The sequence below is a fragment of the Vanacampus margaritifer genome, chromosome 19, assembly GCF_051991255.1.
Source record: "Vanacampus margaritifer isolate UIUO_Vmar chromosome 19, RoL_Vmar_1.0, whole genome shotgun sequence".
NCBI lineage: Eukaryota > Metazoa > Chordata > Actinopteri > Syngnathiformes > Syngnathidae > Vanacampus > Vanacampus margaritifer.
This window is the reverse complement of record NC_135450.1, coordinates 2,427,614-2,450,960: the sequence shown is the minus strand read 5'-3', so window position 1 is coordinate 2,450,960 and position 23,347 is coordinate 2,427,614. Positions and strand designations below refer to the sequence as shown.

The following is a 23,347-nucleotide window of genomic DNA, read 5'->3' as shown; positions in this document are numbered from 1 at the left end:
AGGCGGATCGGTGCAGCGTCTACAGTGATGCGGACGCTGTATCGGTCCGTTGTGGTGAAGAAGGAGCTGAGCCGAAAGGCAAAGCTCTCGATTTACCGGTCGATCTACGTTCCTACCCTCACCTATGGTCACGACCGAAAGAACAAGATCCCGGATACAAGCGGCCGAAATGAGTTTCCTCCGCAGGGTAGCCGGGCTCTCCCTTAGAGATAGGGTGAGAAGCTCGGTCATCCGAGAGGGACTCAGCGTCGAGTCGCTGCTCCTCCACGTTGAGAGGAACCAGTTGAGGTGGCTCGGGCATCTGGTTCGGATGCCTCCTGGACGCCTCCCTGGGGTAGGCATGTCCTACCGGCAGGAGGCCCCGGGGACGACCCAGGACACGCTGGAGAGACTATGTCTCTCGGCTGTCCTGGGAACGCCTTGGGGTCCCGTCGGATGAGCTGGCTGAAGTGGCTGGGGAGAGGGAAGTCTGGGCTTCCCTGCTAAAGCTGCTGCCCCCGCGACCCGACCCCGGATAAGCGGAAGAAGACGGACGGACGGACTCACATCTTTAGTACTTACGATAACGATACCAAGTGCCGATACCATTAGTGATGATGTATAAAATTTCCACAAAAAAAATAAGACATATATATCCCAACTATAACAAATTTACTTAAAATTGAATTAATTAATGGCAATTATATTTTTTCAATTTGCTCATAAAAGTCATTTTGTATAAAACACACAATAAAATGAATTTTAAAAAATCCACAAATAAGATAAAACAAATAATCCAGTGGCCAGAAAAAAAGTCCAAATCAAAATACATGGTTGTGTGTACAACTTCTTTTTACCATAGCGAACAAGAAAGGGCTCAGAGCTGATCCTTGATGTGGTCCCACCTCCACTTTGAACTCCTGCGTCACACCTACATCAAACTTCACCACTGTTTTACAGTCCTCATACGTGTCCTGCACCACTCGAACATAATTCTCTGCTACTCCAGACTTCCTCATACAAAACCACAGTTCCTCTCTGGGCACCCTGTCATAAGCTTTCTCCAGATATACAAAGACACAATGCAGCTCCTTCTGACCTTCTCTGTACTTCTCTATCAACATCCTCAAAGCAACTACTGCATCTGTGGTACGTTTTTGGGGCATAAAACCATGCTGCTGCTCACAAATGTTCACCTCTCCCCTCAGTCTAGCTTCAATTACTCTTTCCCATAGCTTCATTGTGTGGATCATCAGCTTTATTTCTCTAGTTGCCACAACTCTGCACGTCTCCCTTGTTCTTAAAAATGGGCACCAGCACACTTCTCCTCTATTCCTCAGGCATCTTCTCACTATTTAAGATCCTGTTGAACAACCCATTCAGAAATTCTACTGTTACCTCTCCTAGACACTTTTATACCTCCTCAGGTATATCATCAGGACCAAGTGCCTTTCCACGCTGTATCCTCTTCAATGTCCTTCTCACTTCATCCTTACTAATCTTTGCTACTTTCTGTCCCACAACAGTCACCTCTTCTACTCTTCGTTCTCTCTCATTTTCCTCATTCATCAACTCTTCAAAGTACTCTTTCCATCTTCACATCACACTACTGGCATCTGTCAACACACTTCCATCCATATCCTTTATTACCCTAACCTGTTGCACATCCTTCCCATCTCTGTCTCAACCTGTAGAGACCAGTCTCTCCCTCTTTACTATCCAACCTAGCATACAAGTCATCGAAAGCCCCTTCTTTGGCCTTTGCCACTTCTACTTTTACCCTACGCTGCATTTTCCTGTCCTCCTGTCTACTTTCTTCAGTCCTCTCAGTGTCCCACTTCTTCTTAGCTAACCTCTTTCTCTGGATCCACTTCTGCACCTCCTCATTCCACCACCAAGTTTCCTTATCCCCTTTCCTTCCAGATGACACACAAATGACTGTCCTACATGTCTCCCTGATCACATTTGCTGTAGTTGTCCAGTCATCTGGAAGCACCCCCTGACCATCCAGAGCTTGTCTCAACTCCTTCCTGAAAGCCACACAACACTATTCCTTCCACTATTTCTTCCTCTGCTCTGCCTTTGCCGTCTTTGTCTTCTTCGCCACCAGAGTTATCCTACACACTTCCATCCTATGCTGTCTGGCTACACTCTCACCTACCACTACTTTGCAGTTGCTGATCTCCTTCAAATTACACCTTCTACATAAGATGTAGTCTACATGTGTACTCCTACCTCCACTCTTGTAAGTCACCCTATGTTCTTGCCTCTTCTGGAAGAAAGTATTCACGACAGCCATTTCCATTCTTTTTGCAAAGTCAACCACCATCTGTCCTTCTGCGTTCTTCACCTGGATACCAAACTTGCCCATCACCTCCTCATCACCTCTGTTTCCTGCACCATTGGTCCATTGAAGTCTGCACCAATGACAACTCTCTCACTTCTAGGGATGCTCTGCATCATTTCATCAAGATCCAACCAAAAGTTTTCCTTCTCCTCCAGCTTACATCCTACCTGTAGTGCATACTCACTAAAAACTTTAAACATCACACCTTTGTTTCCTAGCTTAAGGCTCATCACTTTATCTGACACTCTTTTTACCTCCAAGACGTTCCTAACAAACTCCTCCTTCACGAAAACTCTTACTCCATTTCTCTTCCTATCTACACTATGATAGAATAACTTGAACCCTGCTCCTAAACATCTAGCTTTGCTCCCTTTCCACCTGGTCTCCTGAACACCCAATATGTCCACCTTCCTCCTCTGCATCATGTCACCCAGCTCTCTACCTTTTCCTATCATAGTTCCAACATTCAAAGTCCCTACTTTAAGTCCTAGACTCTTTGTGTTCCTCTTCCTTTTCTTCCTACGAACACACTTCCTCCTCTCATTCTTCGATCAACAGTAGTCCAGTTTCCACCGGCACCCTGTAGGTCAACAGCAACAATGGCGGTCGTCGTTAACCCGGGCCTCGACCGATCCGGTATGGAAGTCATATATTTGATTCACATGGTTGATTTGGCCAAAGTTTTTACGTCGAATGCCCTTCCTGACACAACCCTCTGTATTTATCCAGGCTTTGGACCGGCACAAGAAGACACTGGCTTGTGCCCCCTTGCAGCTACATTATATTAGGGCCCGGCCAATATTCATTTTTAATTAGCCAATTATTAAAAATATATATATATTAAATGCATAAAATATTCTCGCCCATTCCTTTTCAATGGGTGTCACTTAGGCACTAACTTTCGCTATTAAGATTTACTCTGCTTTGAATGATAAGTCCATAGTATGACCTTATCAACAAATTTCATGAAGTATACAAGATCATTGTGATGTCTTAACGCATATTAGACTTAGTATATTCTTATTCATTATATAGAGTCTTATAAGACATAAGACAAGAAGTCGAATGTGAATGCTGAGAATTGCAGTGAAAAATAAATGATTTGTGGGGACTGCGAATGGCATTGGGTGATGACATCAGAAGGATGAGAATATAAAGGCTTATATGGTGGTTTTGGTGTTTCCCTAGAGCAAGATCGCATTCCTGTGATGAGAGGCCAGTGGTTCATTGATGGAACCTGGCTTCCTTTGGAGGAGGACGAGAGTGACATGATTGAGCAAGAACACCTTGCCCGTTTCCGGGGTCAACAAATGAGGGACACCTATGAAATGGAGGCAGTGACCACCACAGTAGACAGCAAAGATGGTAAGAAATAGTGTTGTTCCGATACCGTTTTTTTGCCCCCGATACTGATTCCGATATCCAGTTTTGTAGTATCAGCCGATACCGGACCGATACCTAGTTGTTGTTGTTTTTTCCAACATGAAAAAGCTGCCCTGCCATTGGTTCAGAGCATTCAAGGGCCAATAGGATATCTTGGCTTGGCATGCAGTGAACGCGTCACACATCAGTGAACAGGGGTGGCAAATCTAGGTCCAGAAAGTAAAAGCCCCAGGTGCTAGCTAGCTAGCTCCCTAGCTAGCTCCCAGGATGCTTGTTTACCTGCTAGGGAGCTAGCTAGCCTGCCACAGTTTGGCTTTAGCCCCAGGTGCTAGCTAGCTAGCTCACTAGCTAGCTCCCTGGGTGCTTGTTTACCTACTAGAGAGCTAGCTGGCCTGCCACGGTTTGGCTTTAGCCCCAGGTGCTAGCTAGCTCCCTAGCTAGCTCCGCGGGTGTTTGTTTACCTGCTAGGGAGCTAGCTAACTAGCCGGTGTCGCTAAAGCCAAACTGTGGCAGGGTTTTTACTTTCTGGACCTGGATTTGCCATCTCTGTCAGTGAATATCGTGCACAAGACACACAAAATGCTGCATCCAATGTCTTATATTAGTGTTGTAAATAATGGTATCGGAATGTTACTTGTTAGTACTTGCCGATGCCTATATGACTGTTGTTATGTAGTATCGGGGCCTCTCCCGATACTGGTATCGGAACAACACTAGTAAGAAGGGAAACATGCATATGTGTAGAATAAAATACAAATACAATACAGTACAGCTGTTTTACTGCATAAGCAGGTAAAGAAAAGTTTTTTTTTTTCTTTTTCTTCTAGCGGTATCATTACATAAAAACACATGCACACATAAAATAACTATTAGGGAATAGTTTAAATTGAACTGGCAATTGATTACTGTGTCACTTTCTGTCAGCTATTCACAGTTTGAAGCTGAGCCGCAGCCATGTTGACTGGCACAGTGTGGATTTGGTGTACCTCTACAGTGATGCTACCACATCCAAGATTGCACGAACTGTCACGCAGAAACTGGGCTTTTCTAAAGGTACATGGGAAAACTTGTAAAATTACATGTTCTGTTCATAGATGACCACAAAAGGCATCAAATCAGACATCTGGGTTTTTCCACACACTCTTTGTACACCATGGGATAAAAAATACGATTTTTGGGGAAGTCAACCCAGAATTTTTCAATTAATTTGACAATAAAATGTTTTATACAGCCCAGCTAGTTTGAACACAATATTCTGATCAACTCATTCACTGCCATTGTCGGCTATAGACGTAAAAAACTTTTGTTAACAAGAGTATGAAAACTTAGATTTTTTTTTGTATTAGAACAGATATAAAATTTGTAATTAATCGTGAGTTAACTAGTGAAGTCATGCGATTAATTAAGATAAAATATTTAATCACCTGACGCCCCTAATTTTTAATAATCTTTTCTTAAAAAAAAAAAAAGATTGAATTTTTTTTAAATTTCTTTATTTTTTAAAGAAAAAATTATTTAAAAATTTGATGTATCAGGCGATTAAAATTTGTAATCGTAATTAATCGCATGACTTCACTAGTTAACTCACGATTAATCACAAATTTTATATCTGTTCTAAATGTAAAAAAATAAAAATCTAGGTTTTCATACTCTTGTTAACAAAAATGGAAAAAAATGTTAAACTAATAGAAATTGTTCAAATGAATTTTTGATGTCTATAGCTGTTAATGGCAGTGAAAGAGTTAATAATGCGTTTGTAGAATATAGTTGCATAAATAAATAAATATACAGCCGTATAAAGCACCAAAATTCACCCATTTTTATCCATCTCAGGGGCCGACCATTTTGCATTTTTCATTTATGCTAAATGTTATGGAGGACCAAAACTGCCAAAATGAAAAATAAATAAATGACTAAATAAATGACGGAAATAACGGATATAAAAAATAAGATTCCCAAAATTTAATTGATATTTAAATAAAAACATTGATATTTTACTATATTCATATATTTATTTTTAATTTTATTTATTTATTCATGGACATAATAAAATTTTTTTGATTTTTGAATTATATTTTGTATATTTTATTTTCACTTTTAGTCGTTTATTTATTTTTAATTTTGGCAGTTTTCCGTGTCGCAAGAGGAAACACATCTATGAAGCGAGACCGGCTTAAGAGACTGTAAAGAAGGAACTGTGCACGTTCAGGGAAGATAAGCTCGCGTGCACACGCTCCCAACATTTGATAGGCGTTTCCTCGGGCTTGTCAAAAACATCTCCAGTCTCTTCAAATTCTTTTTCTTATCCTTTATACTTGACGCTGAGACACATTGAAGGTGTCAGCCACCTCAGCAGTGGATCTGGTCTTCAGCCTCTTGATAATCAACGCTTTGGTCTCAGGGTGAATTTTAGGCATGGTGTCCGTGGTCAAGTTGCAGTTGATGTGAAGGTCTGGTGTGCTGGGGTTCTTTTTATACACACCCACTAATTGATTGGTCAACAGGTGAGGCTGGAATCAAGGATTGGGTGCATCGTTTGACAAGGCGACAAGACTTTTGTCTTTGCAAAAAGTGACTCAGTGAGCTTTACCAAGCTGTAAATGTTAGAATGCTTTTCAACAGTTTTGTTTTGCACCAAAATATTATTTCAAAAGCTGTTGGGATTGAATTTAGCCATTTCTTGTAAAAAAATATTGATTAGAAATATATTTCAGGGGCATCTAAAGTCAACTTGTACCCAAGCGACAAGACTTTTGTCAGGGACTGTAGTGTTTACTGTGTGTCGTGTTCACTGCATGCCGAGCCAAGATATCCTATTGGCCCTTGAATGCTCTGAACCAATGGAAGGGCAGCTTTTTCATGTTGGAAACCCCCCCAAGAACAACTAGGTATCGGTATGGTATCAGCATCGGTACCGTGGGACAAAAAACAGTATCGGAACAACACTAATCAGAATGCTGTGTCACATATTATTGTAAATAATTATTGGGAGTTGAATTCCCCTTTAAGGGTATCACAGTGGGGGAGAATGATTGCAAAACAACAGGGGGCTCTGTTTGGGTGACCGGCACTAATCCGGGGCCGCAAGCGGCGTAAATCTGCGGATGTGGGTTACAGTGGGTGTTGGTAACACATAAAAGCCAGTGAATTAAAAAAAGTAAGACTTGTCTTTGTTCATTCACCATTGGAGAATATTCGTTTTATATTATATTGTTTTTTTCTTTTACAAGTGAATGAAATGAAAAGTGCTTTTTGTGCCAACTTCATTCATTGCCAATCAATGCAGCTCATTTCATACTCTTTAAAGCAACACTAAGGAACTTTCAGTTTATGTTGATTATGGCGGCGCCATATGGACAAAAGCAGTAATGTTGTGCCTAAAGGAAGACCACATTTCCCATGAGGACAAGCGCATTGTGTCATTTTTGCGCTCACGACAGCGAGTGAAAGACGGACCAATGTTGATCCTTCATTGACTGTCCTTTTATTTGGGTAGCATCCCTTTTTTTGTGTCTCCTCAGGCAAATCTTTTAAGTTGTTTTGCAGCTTCTGCCAGGAGAGCAGTAATCGTGCGTCGACATTCAAATTGACTTCCGTCTTTGTAATGAATGGGGAAAGGGGGAAGTGACGTATGCATAAAGCAGTCAGCACATTTGTAGTTTTTTGTGTGGCCGTGTTCCTTCCTACCATCCTCCTCAAAGTTGCTTAGTGCCAGTAAAAATGATACAGACCCCCTCAGGCCATGGCAAACTTACCATTCAACTAGTTTTAAGTCGATGTTTCATCAGAAGACTTATGAAAATATTTTATTACGGTTGAAAAGTTCCTTAGTGCTACTTTTAATGTAGTGTACTCACATCTCGCAAGCAGACATTTAAGTGCGGAAAAGAACACAGCGATCCGTGTGTGACATTAGTTCGGTTTCCATCCACCCATTTTTATTTGAATTTTCAAGAAATGCGAAAATAAAACTGAATGGACTACAAAATTGAAAAAGGGCCCAAAATTCACAAAAAAAGTTTTTATGCTTAGAGGGAGTGGTTTTTGAAGCGTATCGAAAAAAGGAAAATGCGAATTTTGGCTATAGAAACAGGTTTTGCGAATAAACGCTGACAAGACCGGATACACGTCACACATTTTGACCGGATATTACGTCAAACATACGTTTGTAGTCCCAAAGCAATGTTGGACAATAAAGTAAGGTATGTTTGGGGGGACGACGAAACAAAAATCTTTTGGAATTAATTAAAGAAACAAATATTAATGCTATTTTAGATGGAAAACAGCAAAGAAATCCTACGGTTTAACAAAAATTACAAATGAAAACCCATACGACGTCATTGCACGGCACAGTCGCTTCCTGTTTTTCTTCTTTTAAATTACTGTTGGATCCCATCTATTAATGGTGTATACCGCCTACAGCGGCGAAGTCCCCTCTCAATATTCGCAAAAGAAGAACAGATGGAAACAGGCATAAAGTCGCATGTCCGTTGCGCGCATTTTCAGTAAATTTGCTTAAAAAACTCGTAACAATTGGATGGAAACCCAACTATTGTCACTGGCCAGTGTGACAACAAACAACCTCTGAAAGCTGATGTGTCCTCCTGTACCCACAGCTTCCAGTAGCGGGACACGTCTCCACCGAGGGTATGTGGAGGAGGCAGCGCCTGAGGACATGCCACCTGAAACCACCCACATTGTGTTTGTGGTGCATGGCATCGGCCAGAAGATGGACCAGGGTCGCATTATTAGGAACACTAGCATGTAAGACAATTGAGTCTGTACAGTATGCAATCAGGATTATTGTTGACACTGACAGTAACACTCTCTTGGTAGGATGAGAGATGCTGCTAGAAAGATGGAGGAGAAGCACTTTCCTAATCGCACCACAGAGCATGTTGAGTTCCTTCCTGTTGAATGGAGGTCGAAACTGGCTCTTGATGGAGGTATGCTGCAACTCTGCACATAGCCATTTAGGAAAAAAAGCTAATGTTGGCATTAGATACAGTTATATTATGGTATCTATAGGTAAAAATTATATAGTCATTCACTATTCCATCTTTTAAGAGAATTAGGATGTTATACAGTACATGACCAAACGCCACAGTTAAATAATGTAATTGCTCATACTGTACAGTCGTTATAAGAAGTCGACACACTGCTGTTCCGCCAGATTTTGTGATATTCGTTTCAAAACTGTAGCAAGTCACTGTATATCTGGGGTATGGGGCACGCGAGGTTGGCAAGCCATCCAAAAATTGGCCTTATCATCCAAAGAATAACACCCTAGCCTGGCTTAATTTTGCAAAAACAGCCTTAACTCATTCACTCCCTGCCATTTTCATTGAAGCAACCCACTTAGCTCCCATCTGTTTTACTGGAGTTTGAAGTCCCACAGAAAATTGTGTTCTATGGCTATAAAAAAAAAAGAAACCTACCAAAAGAAAGATTGGAGTCTGGAGGAAAAAAAGTACATTTGTATACGTTTCCATTTCGCAGCATTTAGCATTAGAATATAGCTAAGTTTTATCATTATTCACATTCCTGTTGAAACCACTGGCAAAAAGATCTTGTTGTGACATAGCCCTAGCTGATCTCGTATACTCTGCTGCCACCTGCTGGCCGATTTTTGTAATAACTATCATTGCTTTAAACCACCTCTTCATGTCAGAAGCTGCATCAAAGCCTTCTGTATGCTCTTGCATAAAAAAAAAACATTAACAAAATGTAGAAATACGTTTTTGGGAGTGAAGGACAAATTATTTAAAAAAAACATTTATACATTTTTGGGATTGAATGAGTTAACTGTTATTTTACAGTAAAATCCTGCAATAAAAAACCCTGTTCCATCACAACAAGGCCTGTAATATCACAGCAACACAGTAAAAAAAAAAGAAGCAAGGATGTCAACTCACGATATTCAACAGTATTATTACATTGTAATATTTTTATTCAAATATTCACTGGTAAATCACTTGACATAAACAAACTCGGCACTGAACCTGAAGACGCCTTTTCCCTTTTCTCTGAGCGGACGACAAAGGCACAAAAGTGTCAACAATTTCATATTTTGAAGTTTCTTGGGTGAAATATAAATCAACGACAAAGCCGCTTTCCGCCCCTTCAGAGAGGTCATGGGACCTTAGATCGGAAAAAATATGAATGATCAGTGAATAAGGGGAGAAATACTATCTTTTGGTCCTGTTTGAGTTGTGACATGAAATCCAAATATGTTGTTAATGAATTTAAAACATACATTTTATGTGAAAAAAGTTATACGTTTGAGATAAAAGCTTTTGAACAAAACATAATTAGAAAAACTACAACAGAGGTGGTCGCGTATGATGTCATAGCTTTTGCTCACTTCCTGCAACTTGGAGTGACTGCAACCTGGCAAAAAGGGTGGCATGGCGCAGTGGTAGAGTAGTTGTCTCCCAACCGCGAGGTTGTGGGTTCGATTGTCAGCCATTGTGATCATGTTGAAGTGTCGTTGAGGAAGACAGTGAACCCTAAATTGGGTCTGAGTGGACTTGGCCACATCCGGCATGTCAGTAGCTGACCACTGGTGTTTGAAAGTGTTTGGGTGAATGTGAAGCTTTGTAAAACAAATTTGTAGTGCACAGCAAAAGTTGTTCTGCAGTAATATAATATCACAGTAATTGCTTTGCCACTGCAGCTGTGAAGTTAAAGAATACAGTTGTGCTTTTACAACAATGCATCGTAAATGTGAAATTACAGTAACTTGCTGTAATCCTGACTGTGAAAGTCATGCAAAACGTATCCAATTATTTATTGTGAAATCACAGCGAAAATGTTTGCAGTGTACTTAAAGTGAAGCATTGCTGTGGTAGAGGATGCTTTGTCTACAGTTGGAACTGGGGAAGGCTGCTTGGCCACCTTAAATTATATACAGTTCCAAAAATCATTCCGTAGAGGTGCACAGTCACAATTTTCCGGTTGTTCACCGATCCCTGATCTTTAAAAGGCCTGACCTGCCGATCCAGATTTTTGACAAATCCTGTTTTTTTTTCATAACCAAAAGCATACACCTTCAATGCTTCAATTTTGTTTTATTGTAAATTATTGAACAATACCCAGGAACAATACAAACGTGTTGTTTTAACTGCACATGAAGTAGTTCTCTCAACAGTGAGACGAGGACAGTGGCTGACTTTTTCAAACCTCTGAGGAGGGCGATGAGATCGGTGAGCGGTTTTATTTTAACTCATTCAAACCCAAAAACATGTAAACAGGTTTTTTAATACGTTGTCCTTCACTCCCAAAAACGTATTTACATGTTAAAAAAATAAAAAATAAATATGCAAGAGCATACAGAAGGCTTTGATGCAGCTTCTGACATGAAGAGGTGTCTTAAAGCATGGTAGTTATTTAATAAAAGGGCTAGCAGGTGGCAGCAGAGTATAAGCGATGAGCCAGGGCCATGTTGCAACAAGCTCTTTTTGTCAGTGTTTTTGTCAGATTTAATTAACATAGAACTTTTAATTAACATAGAACATTTAATAAACAACAGACAAGGAAGGAAGACAACAGAATTAGATTATTTTTGCTCGCAAGGAGAACAAAACAGAGATGTGCACAGATTACAATTTCCTACCTGTTCTGAAGCACACTCCGCCGAACATTTTCTTTTTATTGGGCAGTCATAACCTATTGCTGCTCTAAAGGATTTGGGATGCACATAGCAGCAATAAGACAATCATCTTGGATATGAGTCATTGCGCAGACAATAATGCAAATGTTTATCTTCGGCGTGGAAAGTTTCAAAGTTCACCATTTAACTGCAAAATGTTCCAGCCGCTATCTTGTCAGGTTTCAGTTCCTGTTTTGCAACTGCAGCTTCTCGCGCTCTGCTCTCTTCACAGACGACCCCAACCCACAAGGTTCAAACATAGGTCACACTGTTATGCTTTAATACTGTAAGAGTAAATATGGGATAGCTTATGTACATTTATTCTAACAGTTTTCACCAACAATGTCAATATTCATGAAACTTAGCTATATTCTAATGCTACTTGCTGCAAAACGGAAACGGATACAAATATACTTTTTTTCCTGATGAAAGAAGATACCCTAATCTTTCCTTTGGTAGGTTCCACGTCTTCATAGCAATAGAACACAATATTCTGTGGGCCTTGCAAAATCAGTCAAAATCCAGTAAAACAGCCGGGAGCAAAGGGGGTTGCTTCAGTGGAAATAGCTGGGACTGAATGAGTTAAGAAGGGAACGGGACCGATCTTGACCCTGGCTGATCGATCGGTGCACCCCTACCATTCAGTGTTAATACAAAACCTTCAGACCTCTGCTAGAAAACTGAAGATGAAGAGGAAATTTATTTCAGCATGAGAATAACCCAAATCACAACAAAATAATGGTTTCACCAGGAGAAGATGAAAGTTTTGGAATGGCCCAACCAGAGTCCTGAATCTAATCAAACATCTGTGAGGTGATATGTAGATGGCGTTGCACAAATTCTCACAAATTTGGAGAGTTTTTACAACAGCACGGGCAAATATTACCACATTAAACTGTGCCACACTAATGGCTCCTTCCCAAAAAGGCTGTAATAAAAGCCAAAGGTGACACAAGGTTAGCCGTTCTGTTCATGTACATTTAATCTTGTATCGTACACTCTTGCAGACACAGTGGACACCATCACTCCAGACAAACTGCGAGGTCTCAGAGACATGTTGAACAGCAGCGCCATGGACATCATGTACTACACTAGTCCACTTTACAGAGATGAGGTAACCTGTAGGTTTGTGCAGACTCACAGGGCAAAGAGTTCTGACACTTGGGTGGGGGAAAAAAAGTCTAAATGGTTTAAAATAGTATATGATGAGATCTGTAAGTTGTAGGGATGTGAATTGAAAATTGAAATTTATTGATTTATAAATTTTTGTTGTTGTTTTTATTTCCATTTAGATTTATTTGTTGTATTTAAATTTTGAATTATATTTTATATCCATTTTAATTTTCACTTTATTTATTAATTATTTTGGCATTTTTGGTCCTCCAAAGATGCATGTCTCAGCCTTTAATGCAATGTATGTCCCTCATCATGAAACAAACTGAACTTGGTGGAATATTCAGCTAGTTATGAGTACAAACAAGCCATACACTCTAAAAATACAAACGTGGCAATGCATAACTATTCTAGAAAAAACGTGACCAACAATTTCACACAATTACATACGTACTACAAAGTCACAGACTTGGTGAACTGTTTGTTCTATTTAAAAAAAAAACAATAAAAAAAACACACCATGTCATACAAGTGTCGATATAGGCTACATACCATCTTGTTAATTTTTTTTTGTTCAAATTGATGTAGAAATGTGACGTCTCAAAATCTCCTACTCTGTTTTTCTCTGCACTTGTGGCTTCTCTGCAGGACTGAAATTACCATAATAACAGTACTTTTTTCTGTAAAGAGCAAGGTCTTAGCTTTCAGACACTGTTGGAAATTTTCAGATCAGACAAACGGTGCCAGAATTATGGTAATCCAAAGTGCACCTCAAAAGAAAGAGAGCCAGCGGTCCAGCGGCACCTACGCTTTGTGACAAAGCGCTTTTAGACTACAGAATGAAGGAAATCAAATTAGTTTTTGGCCTTTTTCCGGGACACAATTTGTCCCGGGAGAGATTTTTATTTTCCCGGGACAGCTGGTTAAAAAAGAGAATAATTCTGGGAAAAACAAGATAGGTGCTAGCTAGCTAGACAGCTAACTAGACAGACAGACAGACAGACAAATTAAGCTTTATGAAGCACCTGTGATATTTTTTGACTCCTCTTTTAAGAACCAGCTCACTGTTTTCCTGTTTTAGCATAATCTTTCTTTATTTACACTTTGTTAGTGAGGACTCAAGCTAATATTGTATAACATAATTTATTGGTTTAAAAGATGTTTTATTGAATATTTCCATCAAAAATTGATGCTTAAAAATCGATTTGGCCGCATATTGAATGAGAATTGTTTGCGGTAATAATCGCGATATATCGCCGAATCGATTTTTTTTTACACCCCTAGTAAGTAGGTGTGAATTAGGGGTGGGACGATACAGGAAACTCACGATTCGATACTGTGACAATATGTGGCCCACGATAACGATAATATTACAATACACAATATCTACAATATTCGATATATTGTCAGAAATTTTCCCAATGATATATCACGATATTCAGTATGTGAGTGACACTGAAAACTTGCTGACTGTTCTTCTCTGCCTATAGTGTCTAGACACCAGTTTTTCGCTACTGCTTCTGCCTACTTTACCGCCATTTAGGGGATTAGCGCCCTCACAAACAGGACAGGAGAGATTAAGTACTGATGGTGACAGCAAAGGATCACAAAAGTCACAGTTTGGATTGGATCACGGATTTGAGTCACAGATTGAATCACTTTTTTTGGGGGGTCAGAAAACAAAACAAGATGAATTGATTTATTTTGTAAAAAACTGTCTATGGTTGTTTAGGATTTAGGAACACACCTTTAAGTGCAATTTGAGGCAGATACATTCTTATTCTATAACTGGTCCATGTATAAAATAACAAGGTATTAATAACTTAAAGTTGTGTTTCTGAAATCTAAACGGCAATATTTGACATTTTGAGTTGAAAGTTTTTATTTATTGGCAAAGGTGTTTTATAAAATTAATGAAGACAAAGTTTTATTATCTTTTTTCTTTTTTTTTTATAATGAAAAAGACAAAGTGCAATTTAAGGCACATTCCCTTTAAACATGGAGAGTGAATTACAAAGTAGCCTAGGCCCAGGATATTGAAAAAGTAAATAAGTAAAGAAAGCAAACAAGTTAGCTGTCACTCATTACTGTTGCCAGCCCTTTTTTGCACTTCTGGTCCACCGTACAAGCCAGGGACTAATGCTAACACTAGCTGCTAGCCACTAACGTCGGAGACTTGTGGCATATCATACAATGACAATGTAATTAACTAGCAGTTTCTTTGCGTTTTAAATTAGCTTTTAAATATACTTTCGTGATGGCATTTTGATAATGTTGGTAGAAAATATGTAATTTCAATAAAAACTTCATTATGTAAGCCAACACGTCGAAAAGGTAAGTTAAGCTGGCGGTTACGTCACCGCACAGGCCGACTTCAAAGTAAAAGCCCACCAAGGCTATTGCATTGGCAAGGCATTGTTTGGTAAAGCTAGTTTTGAAGTTAGCCTTAGCGTAGGCGGCGTGTTACGTTGAGTATGTTTCCAGCTTCATTGACATGTCTGAATGAGTCCTGCAGGTTTTGGATGTTTTCCTTCTCCAACAAAGCTGATATATGATCAGCTCATCAGCAAGCGCTGCATAAGCCTGATAACGATCCTGCTGATTGGAATCAGCTTGTGTTGGAAGAGGGAATCCTCCAAAACCTGCAGGATTGCGGCCCTCGAGGACCGGAGTTTGACACCTATGGACTAAACAATTATGTGTGTCGTGTTAGCGAGCCGTCATAAAATATCCCACAACCTAGTGTGAATAGAAGCAACAAACAATACTAATAATACATTGTTTACTGTACATTTTCCATATGTGACAAATTATCGTTGTGTCTTTGTAGATTACCCGGGGTCTGACTCTGGAGCTGAACCGTCTATACTCCCTTTTCTGCTCAAGAAATTCAGATTTTGAAAAAAATGGAAAGGTGTCCATCGTGTCACACTCCTTAGGCTGTGTCATCACTTTTGACATCATGACCGGCTGGGACCCTGTGCGCTTTCATCATTTAGAAGTGCCAGATCCAGAAGAAACAAAGGCCCGCTGGCCAAGCGATGAAGAGCGCCATCTTCAGGAGCAGCTCAGACTCACACGCCTCAGGTATTTGAAAATACTAACTGGACTTAAACGCTTTTGGATGATTATTACTTGTACTAAAAAAACAAAAACATGTTTAAACGTAAAAAACAAAAATTATTAAGACAAATAAAATTCTTTGAAACACTATAATTATGCAAGTTCCTTTTGGATGAAACAAAATTTAATAAATTTGTTATTTTAAAATTTAAAAAAGAACAAAAAAATTGTATTAATTAAAAAAATAGTATTAATAATACAAAACAATAGTATTAATAATCTTTTTTTTGATGATTATGCTGATTTTGTAATTCCGGAGTGTAGTAATTGAAATTGTCATTGAATTTCGATTAATTGCACAGGCTATAAAAAGTCTAAATGTCCCTGTTGCCAGGTTTGTCACATTCTTTCTAACTGCATATTTATCATGCATGCACGTGTGTATTGTAAAACAAATCTGGCATTTTTCTGTGCAGGTTGAGAGATCTGGAGGATCAATTCCAGGGTCTGCAGACCTTGTCTTGTGTTGCGGTTCCGGCTTTAAAATTCAAGGTAATTCTGACAGCTAAAACCCATTTAAGGTGAACAGCACTTCAACTTATGTACTGCACAGGATATAGAAAATAGACTTATAAAATAGACCGATCTGATCGGTTTGATCGTGATCGGCCGATAATTGGCATTTTATGCATGATCGATAATCGCCTGTAATGTCATAATTTGCGCAATCGATCAATGACGTAATTGATCGGATCTGCGAAATAAGCCATGACAGCAAAAACAACCTCGTTCACTCCAAATTCTTTCTGTGCTATAGTATATTAGGGGTGTGCCCCAAAAAATAAATTCTCATAAGAATTGTAATTCCCATTTAGTATGATTCAGATTTGATTTTAAATGTCCCAAAATCGATTTTATTTAAATTACTTTATACTGTCTTGCCCTTGTTTGTGTGTACCTTTAATGAGAGCGCTGTTCATGTTGTACCCGATTTGGCCACTTAGGGGCAGTGTGGTTCTGATACACTGTTAAGTTTAGGGTTGCCACCTTGGATTTGTGGAAAAAAAGGGACACCTGACCAAGCTCGAGCACTTCAAGCCCGAAATTCTTCATACCCCCGTCAAATTTTGAATATGTGGACATTTTAGCATGGCAAAATCCCAAAACACACAGCAAAAGTGGTTAAGAAATGGTTCGTGGATGAAAATAGATCAGGGTGATGACAAGAAGAGCTCATCGCTATTAAAGATGAATGGGCAAAAATATTAGCCGAATCATGTAGAGACAGACAGTCAGAGAGAGAAGAGACAGTCAGAGAGCGAGAGAACAAGAGAGAGAGAGAGAAAATGAGAGCGAGAGAGAGAATGAGAGAACAAGCGAGGATGAGAGAATGAGAGAGAGAGGAGAGAGAACGAGAGAACAAAAAATAATGAATGGGAGAGCTGTCACAGCTTGAGAAGGGAGGACCCAGATGCAGAGAGGAAGGCGAGCCACGGCAGGGATGCGGATAACTTAGATTTAATGTAGTAATAAACGAAAACACAAAATCACGCACACAGGCGGACAAAAGTAAACACAAACTCACGCGCACAGGCGGATAGCAAACAAACTCAAAACCACGCACACAGGCGGACAAAAGCAAACACAAACTCACGCGCACAGGCGGATCACAAACAAACTCAAAAGCACGCACAGTGGCGGCAAAAAGGTAAGTCATGGAGATCAACAGCTGATTCTCAGATAAGCGTTTACCAGTCGGGTCAAGTGAGTAGTGTCACGGAGGAATATCCCGACACGCCTTGCTGTTTCTCTCAGGCTTTTAACCTGGCCTGATGAGCTAACGGGCTGCAGGTGAGTGTGTCTCCCCAGCAACTGCAACGGAAACAGCACAGCTGATACTAATCATGACAAGAGCAAGAGAGAATGAGAGAGACAGAGAGAAAACGAGAGAACGTTTGACACTTGGACAGATTGTAAGTGAAACACAATCTGGATTTATTAGGGACAGATCTATACATCATAATATTAGGTTGGTTCTTGATTGAATAAACTACAGATCCTTAATTGAAGATAATGGTTTTGTGTTATTTTTAGATTTTTATACGCTTTCGATTCAGTTTAACATTCAATGATATTAAAATCCCTCGAATACTTTGGATTTGGTCAAAGGTTTATTAATAAGGCAATTAGTATGATGTACAAGGGTATTAATAGTTCGGTTTCTCTTGCTGCAGGAACAACGAGGAGGTTTGAGGTTAAATGGGGCATTAGACAGGAATGTCCTTGTTATCCTTTATTATTTATTTTGGTGGCAGAGTTGTTAGCTATTTTTTTGAAAAACAGCCCTGCTATTGAGCCTTTAAATGTATTGGGTAATCATCTGACAATAACTCAAGTAGCTGATACGACAATATTTTTGAAAAAAGCAGATCACATTCCTTTGGTAATTGAAAAGATAGAAACTTTTTCTAAAGCATCAGGGTTATATTTAATTTAAAAAAAATGTGAGTTGATGTCAATACAAGATGATCACCCACCAGATTTATATGGAATTCCAGTGAAAGATGAGGTGAAATATTTAGGTGTGACCATAACAAAAGACTATAAAACCAGAGAAAACTTGAATGTTGTACCAGTGTTGGAAAAAAGCAAATCTATACTTAATTCCTGGTTACAAAAAGATTTGTCAATTTTCTGACGTATTTTGTTAACCAAAATTGAGATTCTCTCAAGATTTATATACCCAGCCTTTTCTTTATACATTTTGGATCCTTTAATTAAATCAATAAATCAAACAAATTGTTATTTCATTTGGAAAAACAAACATCACTATTTGAGAAAAGGGGATGTAGTGAAACCATTTAAAGAAGGTGGGCTGAATGTGATTGATTATGAAGTAATGAATGGTATGATAAAACTCAAGTGGTTGCAATAGTGTTTAAAAGGGGATATGGATTATTTTTGGTTTTATATTCCCTCGAAATTATTTAAAGAATGTGGTGGTATACATTTTTTGTTGAGGTGTGATTTTTGTGTTACTAAGTTGCCAGTTAAACTATCAAAATTCCATCAGCGGGTTTTGTTGTATCGGAAACTGATTTATAATCATAAATTTACTCCACATTCGGCTCCTATCTTGAATAATAGATGTGTTCTAGTGAAAAGAAAATCTTTGTTTTATCATGATTGGGTAAAGAAAGGTATTTGGTCGACCTTGCACTTAATGGATATAAGAGGTGAATTTCTTAGTTTTGAGGATTTTGTCACTAAATTTGATTTAAGATGTACGAAACAACAATATTCAGGGGTAATACACGCTATATATACCACAAGCTATGGTAAACATAGTGAAAGGAATGTTATTTTATGACCTAAGAACACCTACGATTCCATCACTTTTTATTGACGAGGTTAATCTTATAGATAAAAGATGTACTAATAAAATTGTACGTGGTAGCCTTACATCCAAGATGTTTTCATTCCCTATAAAAAGGACAAATTTGTTAAAAGAATATACTCAAGAAATAAGTGTTAGATTTAGAACTCTGAATCTTACTCTACCCATATCACCGAAGGCTAAAGAAACACATTTTAAGGTGAAGAATGATGTTTATCCTTGTGCGGACTTTATGAAACAGAGGTTTAAGGTAGAACAAATCTGCTGTGCTTTTTGCGGCTGTAATAAAGAGACTTTGGAACATTTGTTTTTTGAATGCGTGTACACCAAGACATTTTGGGAAGCATTTCAGCGCTGGATTTCGGAGGACAATGATTCACTAACACTGGATTTCAAGAATTTTAAGTTTGGGATTGTAACACAAGACAGAACAAGGAAAATGATTATCAATACTTTGATAATAATGGCAAAACAATTTATTCACAAATGTAGATTTATTAAATGTCGACCTTTGTTTCATATTTATTGTAAGGAAATTGAAAAGTTTGGAAGAACATTGAGGAGGGTGAAGACGAAGCAAGCCTTGTCGGTATTTAATAACTTAAAAAGTTTACTGTTCGATTAGACCTTTTGTTTTGAATGTTTTCTTTTTCTTGTTTCTTATTTGACAGCACAGTTTCTGTGCTCAGTTTGAATTGAATGTTGAAGTGTGAATTAATAAAGAAAGAAAAAAAAAAGAAAAGTTTTCAACAGAAAGTAACCCGGAAGTGGCCTGATATTAACAGGAAATATCAATACTTTGATAATAATGGCAAAACAATTTATTCACAAATGTAGATTTATTAAATGTCAACCTTTGTTTTTAATTTATTGTAAGGAAATTGAAGAGTTTGGAAGGACATTGTGGAGGGTGAAGACAAAGCAAGCCTTGTCCGTATTTAATAACTTAAAAAGTTTACTGTCCGATTAGACCTTTTGTTTTTTGTTGCTGAGTGTTTTCTTTTTCTTGTGTCTTGTTTGACAGCACCGTTTATGTGCTCAGTTTAAATTGGATGTTGGAGTGTAAATTAAGTAAAGAAAGCACAAAATAAAAAAAATAAAAAAAATAAAAAATAATAATAAAAATATATATATATATATATATATATATATATATATATATATATATATATATATATATATATATATATATATATATATATATATATATTAGGGGTAGAAAAAAATCAATTCAGCAATATATCGCGATATTACAGTGCGCAATTCTCGAATCAAATCGATTTGTGGCCGAATCGATTTTTAAACAGCAATTTTTATGGGGAATATTAAACAAAACATCTTACTTAGGGTTAGGGTTCACACTTTAAGATGGAAGAATGTTCTATTAATGGAACAATAAGCCTTAATATTTTATTTCAGTGCTGTTCAAACATGAAACAGACTGCAACCTGTTTGTTAAATGAAGTGGCTCAGTTATAAGCCTGAATTTTTAGATACATAAATACATTTTCATACAAAACTTACAGTGTACATCTACAAGTTTACTGATTAGTATTTTATAAATTTGATTAAAAAAAAAAAATCGCAATATTCAATTTATAGATTCATATCGGGATTAATCGGTATCGAATCGAATCGCCAGGTACTAGTCAATTCATACCCCTAATATATATATATAGAAATTGCATTTTTTAGTTAATGCATTTTCTCTGTCAATCTGCAAGAACATTCAGTTTTTTTATTAAAGGGATGAAAATTAAAGCATGATTTAAATTTTTTTTTAACTCAACAAAATAATGTTCTATATTTGACAATTTGCCTTTTAAGAGCATTGTTCTTTCTTGATCTTTCAGGTGGAGAATTTCTTCTGCATGGGCTCCCCACTGGCGGTATTCTTGGCATTACGAGGCATTCGTCCAGGAAGTAATGGTGTGCAGGACCATATCCTCCCCACCACAATCTGCAAACGCCTTTTCAACATATTCCATCCCACTGACCCTGTGGTAAGTCTATTTTAGTACACAGGTGATGGTTTCCTGCTTGCGAGATGCTCTTTACCTGGAGGAAGGTTGTCACGTCATCCATGTACCCATTTAGTGTTGGGTGTTTTCCTTCTGATTATGATCTGAGAACTGCCTTTTCCCAATGAGGAACACGTCAAACATAACCACAAAGAGAATTGGGGAGATTAAGAAACCTATTGCAATGCCAACTTCCAACTGCTGCACATGTAGATTACTGAAATAAAGTAAGGTAAATGTTTTTTTTTGCTTATTTATTTATTTTACAAAATGATTCATTTGATAACAAAAATATGTTTTTCTTTTAACATCTACATTTTGTCCTTGTTACAAACATTAACTTTTTGTAACTTTATAAAAAAACAAAAAAACTTGAAAATCAACAAATTATTTTGACTGTTTAACTACATTTTTGTCGTGTTATCAGTGCTTTGTGGCCAAGGTTAATATTCAACACGTTCTCAGCTTTGTCCAGCGAGACAGATAGTATGAAGAATGAAGCTCCAGAAGCTTTGTTGAAGATTCGTGTTGATTCTTTTACTATTTTCCTTCACAGGGAGGTTTGTCCTTAAACTTCTTTTAATCTTCTAAAATGTATTGAAATACTTGCGTATGTCTTTATGGATTCTGATTTTAAATTATGTAAAGGAGGCTAACTTGATAAGTTTTGCTTCTTTCTGCCCCTTCTCAAACTTGCATCTGAACATATTGTGCTACCAACCTTTGTTATGTTTTTTATTGCTGTGGTTGTTTGAGACGAATCAAATCAAAATCAAACGACAAAGACTAAACTTCTAAGTGTAACAATGAGGCCCTCTACTGGACTAAAAATACACTACATCAGCGACGCGTATTTCACCGCGAGTGTATTCATCTGATACAGCGGCCACAGGCCATAAACACAAAGATGATAAATTGCCTTAATAAGTAAACTAGGAGCCACTTGCAAAACTTAAAACATTAAGTTGATCACTTACAAAGATCTACTGCCGTCTACAAAGACCCGCCAAACAATACCGGAAATCCGCAAAACGTGTCCGTGCCTAAAATGGGTCCGGCTAGAAAGTTTACATTGCATCGTTACATCCCTCCTATGTTGATTTCCGAAAGATAAAGGAGTGACAATGTAGTGGAAAACAGCTGTGAGAAATGAAGGCCTTTTTGGTAGTGTATTTCCAGTGATTGCCATTTTTAGTAAATAAATTGATACAAATCACTCAGTTAAGTGTAATGTTATGGTGCTTTTCTACATTTCAAGATCTGATTTATCACAAACAGTACTGATTAAATATTAGTAAATAAATATTTATCATCACAGTAGCAGTGTTACTGTCAACATATGTTAATACCTGTAAACACTCATGACACCATTGGAAAAATACATATTTTCATTTGATATTTACTAGTAAGCACCACTTACCTACAGTATACATGTAAGGTGTATACATATAAAATCATCAGATTAAAATTGTCATACAGTTTGTTGTTTTTAGTGCTTAGCTCTTTCTCAATGTGTTTGTAAATATGTGAAACTGATAGGCATAATTATTTGCTCTCCAAACACAGTATACACACACTAATTCACCGACTGTAGATAGGCACCAACATCATCATGCAGTATATATTACACTACAACTGCCACTGCAATCCATTAGCGAGGGATACAAGCATGAGAAGGCCCGGTTGGTGCTGCAGATGAGGGAATCCACTGACCAACTGGTGAGAGCAGCTGGCACCCAGATAAGAACAGGGGGAAAGTGGAAAGCCCAAGAAGAGGTACAGTTGGCAATCGGCAGGCTAAAGCACCCTGAGGTGGTTGGCATAGTCCAGGAAGGTCGAGCATGCCTGGGGAAGGGCGAGGCGCCCTTATTCTGGTCAAAGGCCTCCAAGGAAGACAAACGAGTCATTGTGGTGACAGAAGTGGCAAGAACTGAGCAGGAACGCCTTAACATCAAAGCAGTGTCCCAGAGCCAGCATGGCCGTTGGGCATCATGGGAAGGTGTCACAAGCCATGGCCTGACCTGTGGAAGATCCCCCAAGCCAGGCTTAGCTTCCTGATCAGAGCAACGTATGACACCTTGCCCTGTCCCAGAAACCTCCACCAATGGTTTATTGCCGAAGATACTTGTCACCTTTGCAACACCATCTTCAGCACGTCCTGTCCGGCTGCAGAATAGCACTGTCCCAAGGCCGCTACAGATGGTGACACGATCTAGTGCTGAAAAGCTGGCAGAGGTGGCAGAGGAATGCAGACAGGAAGTGATCCGATTTCAACAAGAAGTGACCCAATTTCAACAGGAATTGACCCGCAAGTGACCTGATTTCAACAGGAAGTAACCCGGAAGTGGCCTAAAATCATCAGGCGAACAACAGACCTTCTGCCACAAGGCAGA

General features: G+C 38.5%; 1 protein-coding gene across 5 annotated transcripts in view; it reads left to right on the top strand.

The window, feature by feature from the left end:
- ddhd1b (DDHD domain containing 1b) overlaps positions 1 to 23,347 on the top strand; it is a 70,816-nt gene that overhangs the window by 5,097 nt on the left and 42,372 nt on the right. For 4 of the 5 annotated variants that reach the window (XR_013289375.1, XM_077552166.1, XM_077552168.1 and 1 more), the window contains exons 2-9: positions 3,515 to 3,691; positions 4,634 to 4,762; positions 8,326 to 8,473; positions 8,546 to 8,655; positions 12,368 to 12,474; positions 15,304 to 15,560; positions 16,013 to 16,088; positions 20,787 to 20,936. Coding sequence is in view for 4 of the 5 variants with exons in the window: in XM_077552166.1 (XP_077408292.1) it covers positions 3,515 to 3,691; positions 4,634 to 4,762; positions 8,326 to 8,473; positions 8,546 to 8,655; positions 12,368 to 12,474; positions 15,304 to 15,560; positions 16,013 to 16,088; positions 20,787 to 20,936 (1,154 nt within the window). In the remaining variant the exon portion in view is untranslated. The remainder of the gene's footprint in view (positions 1 to 3,514; positions 3,692 to 4,633; positions 4,763 to 8,325; positions 8,474 to 8,545; positions 8,656 to 12,367; positions 12,475 to 15,303; positions 15,561 to 16,012; positions 16,089 to 20,786; positions 20,937 to 23,347) is intronic. The other variant, XM_077552167.1, reaches the window with a different exon arrangement.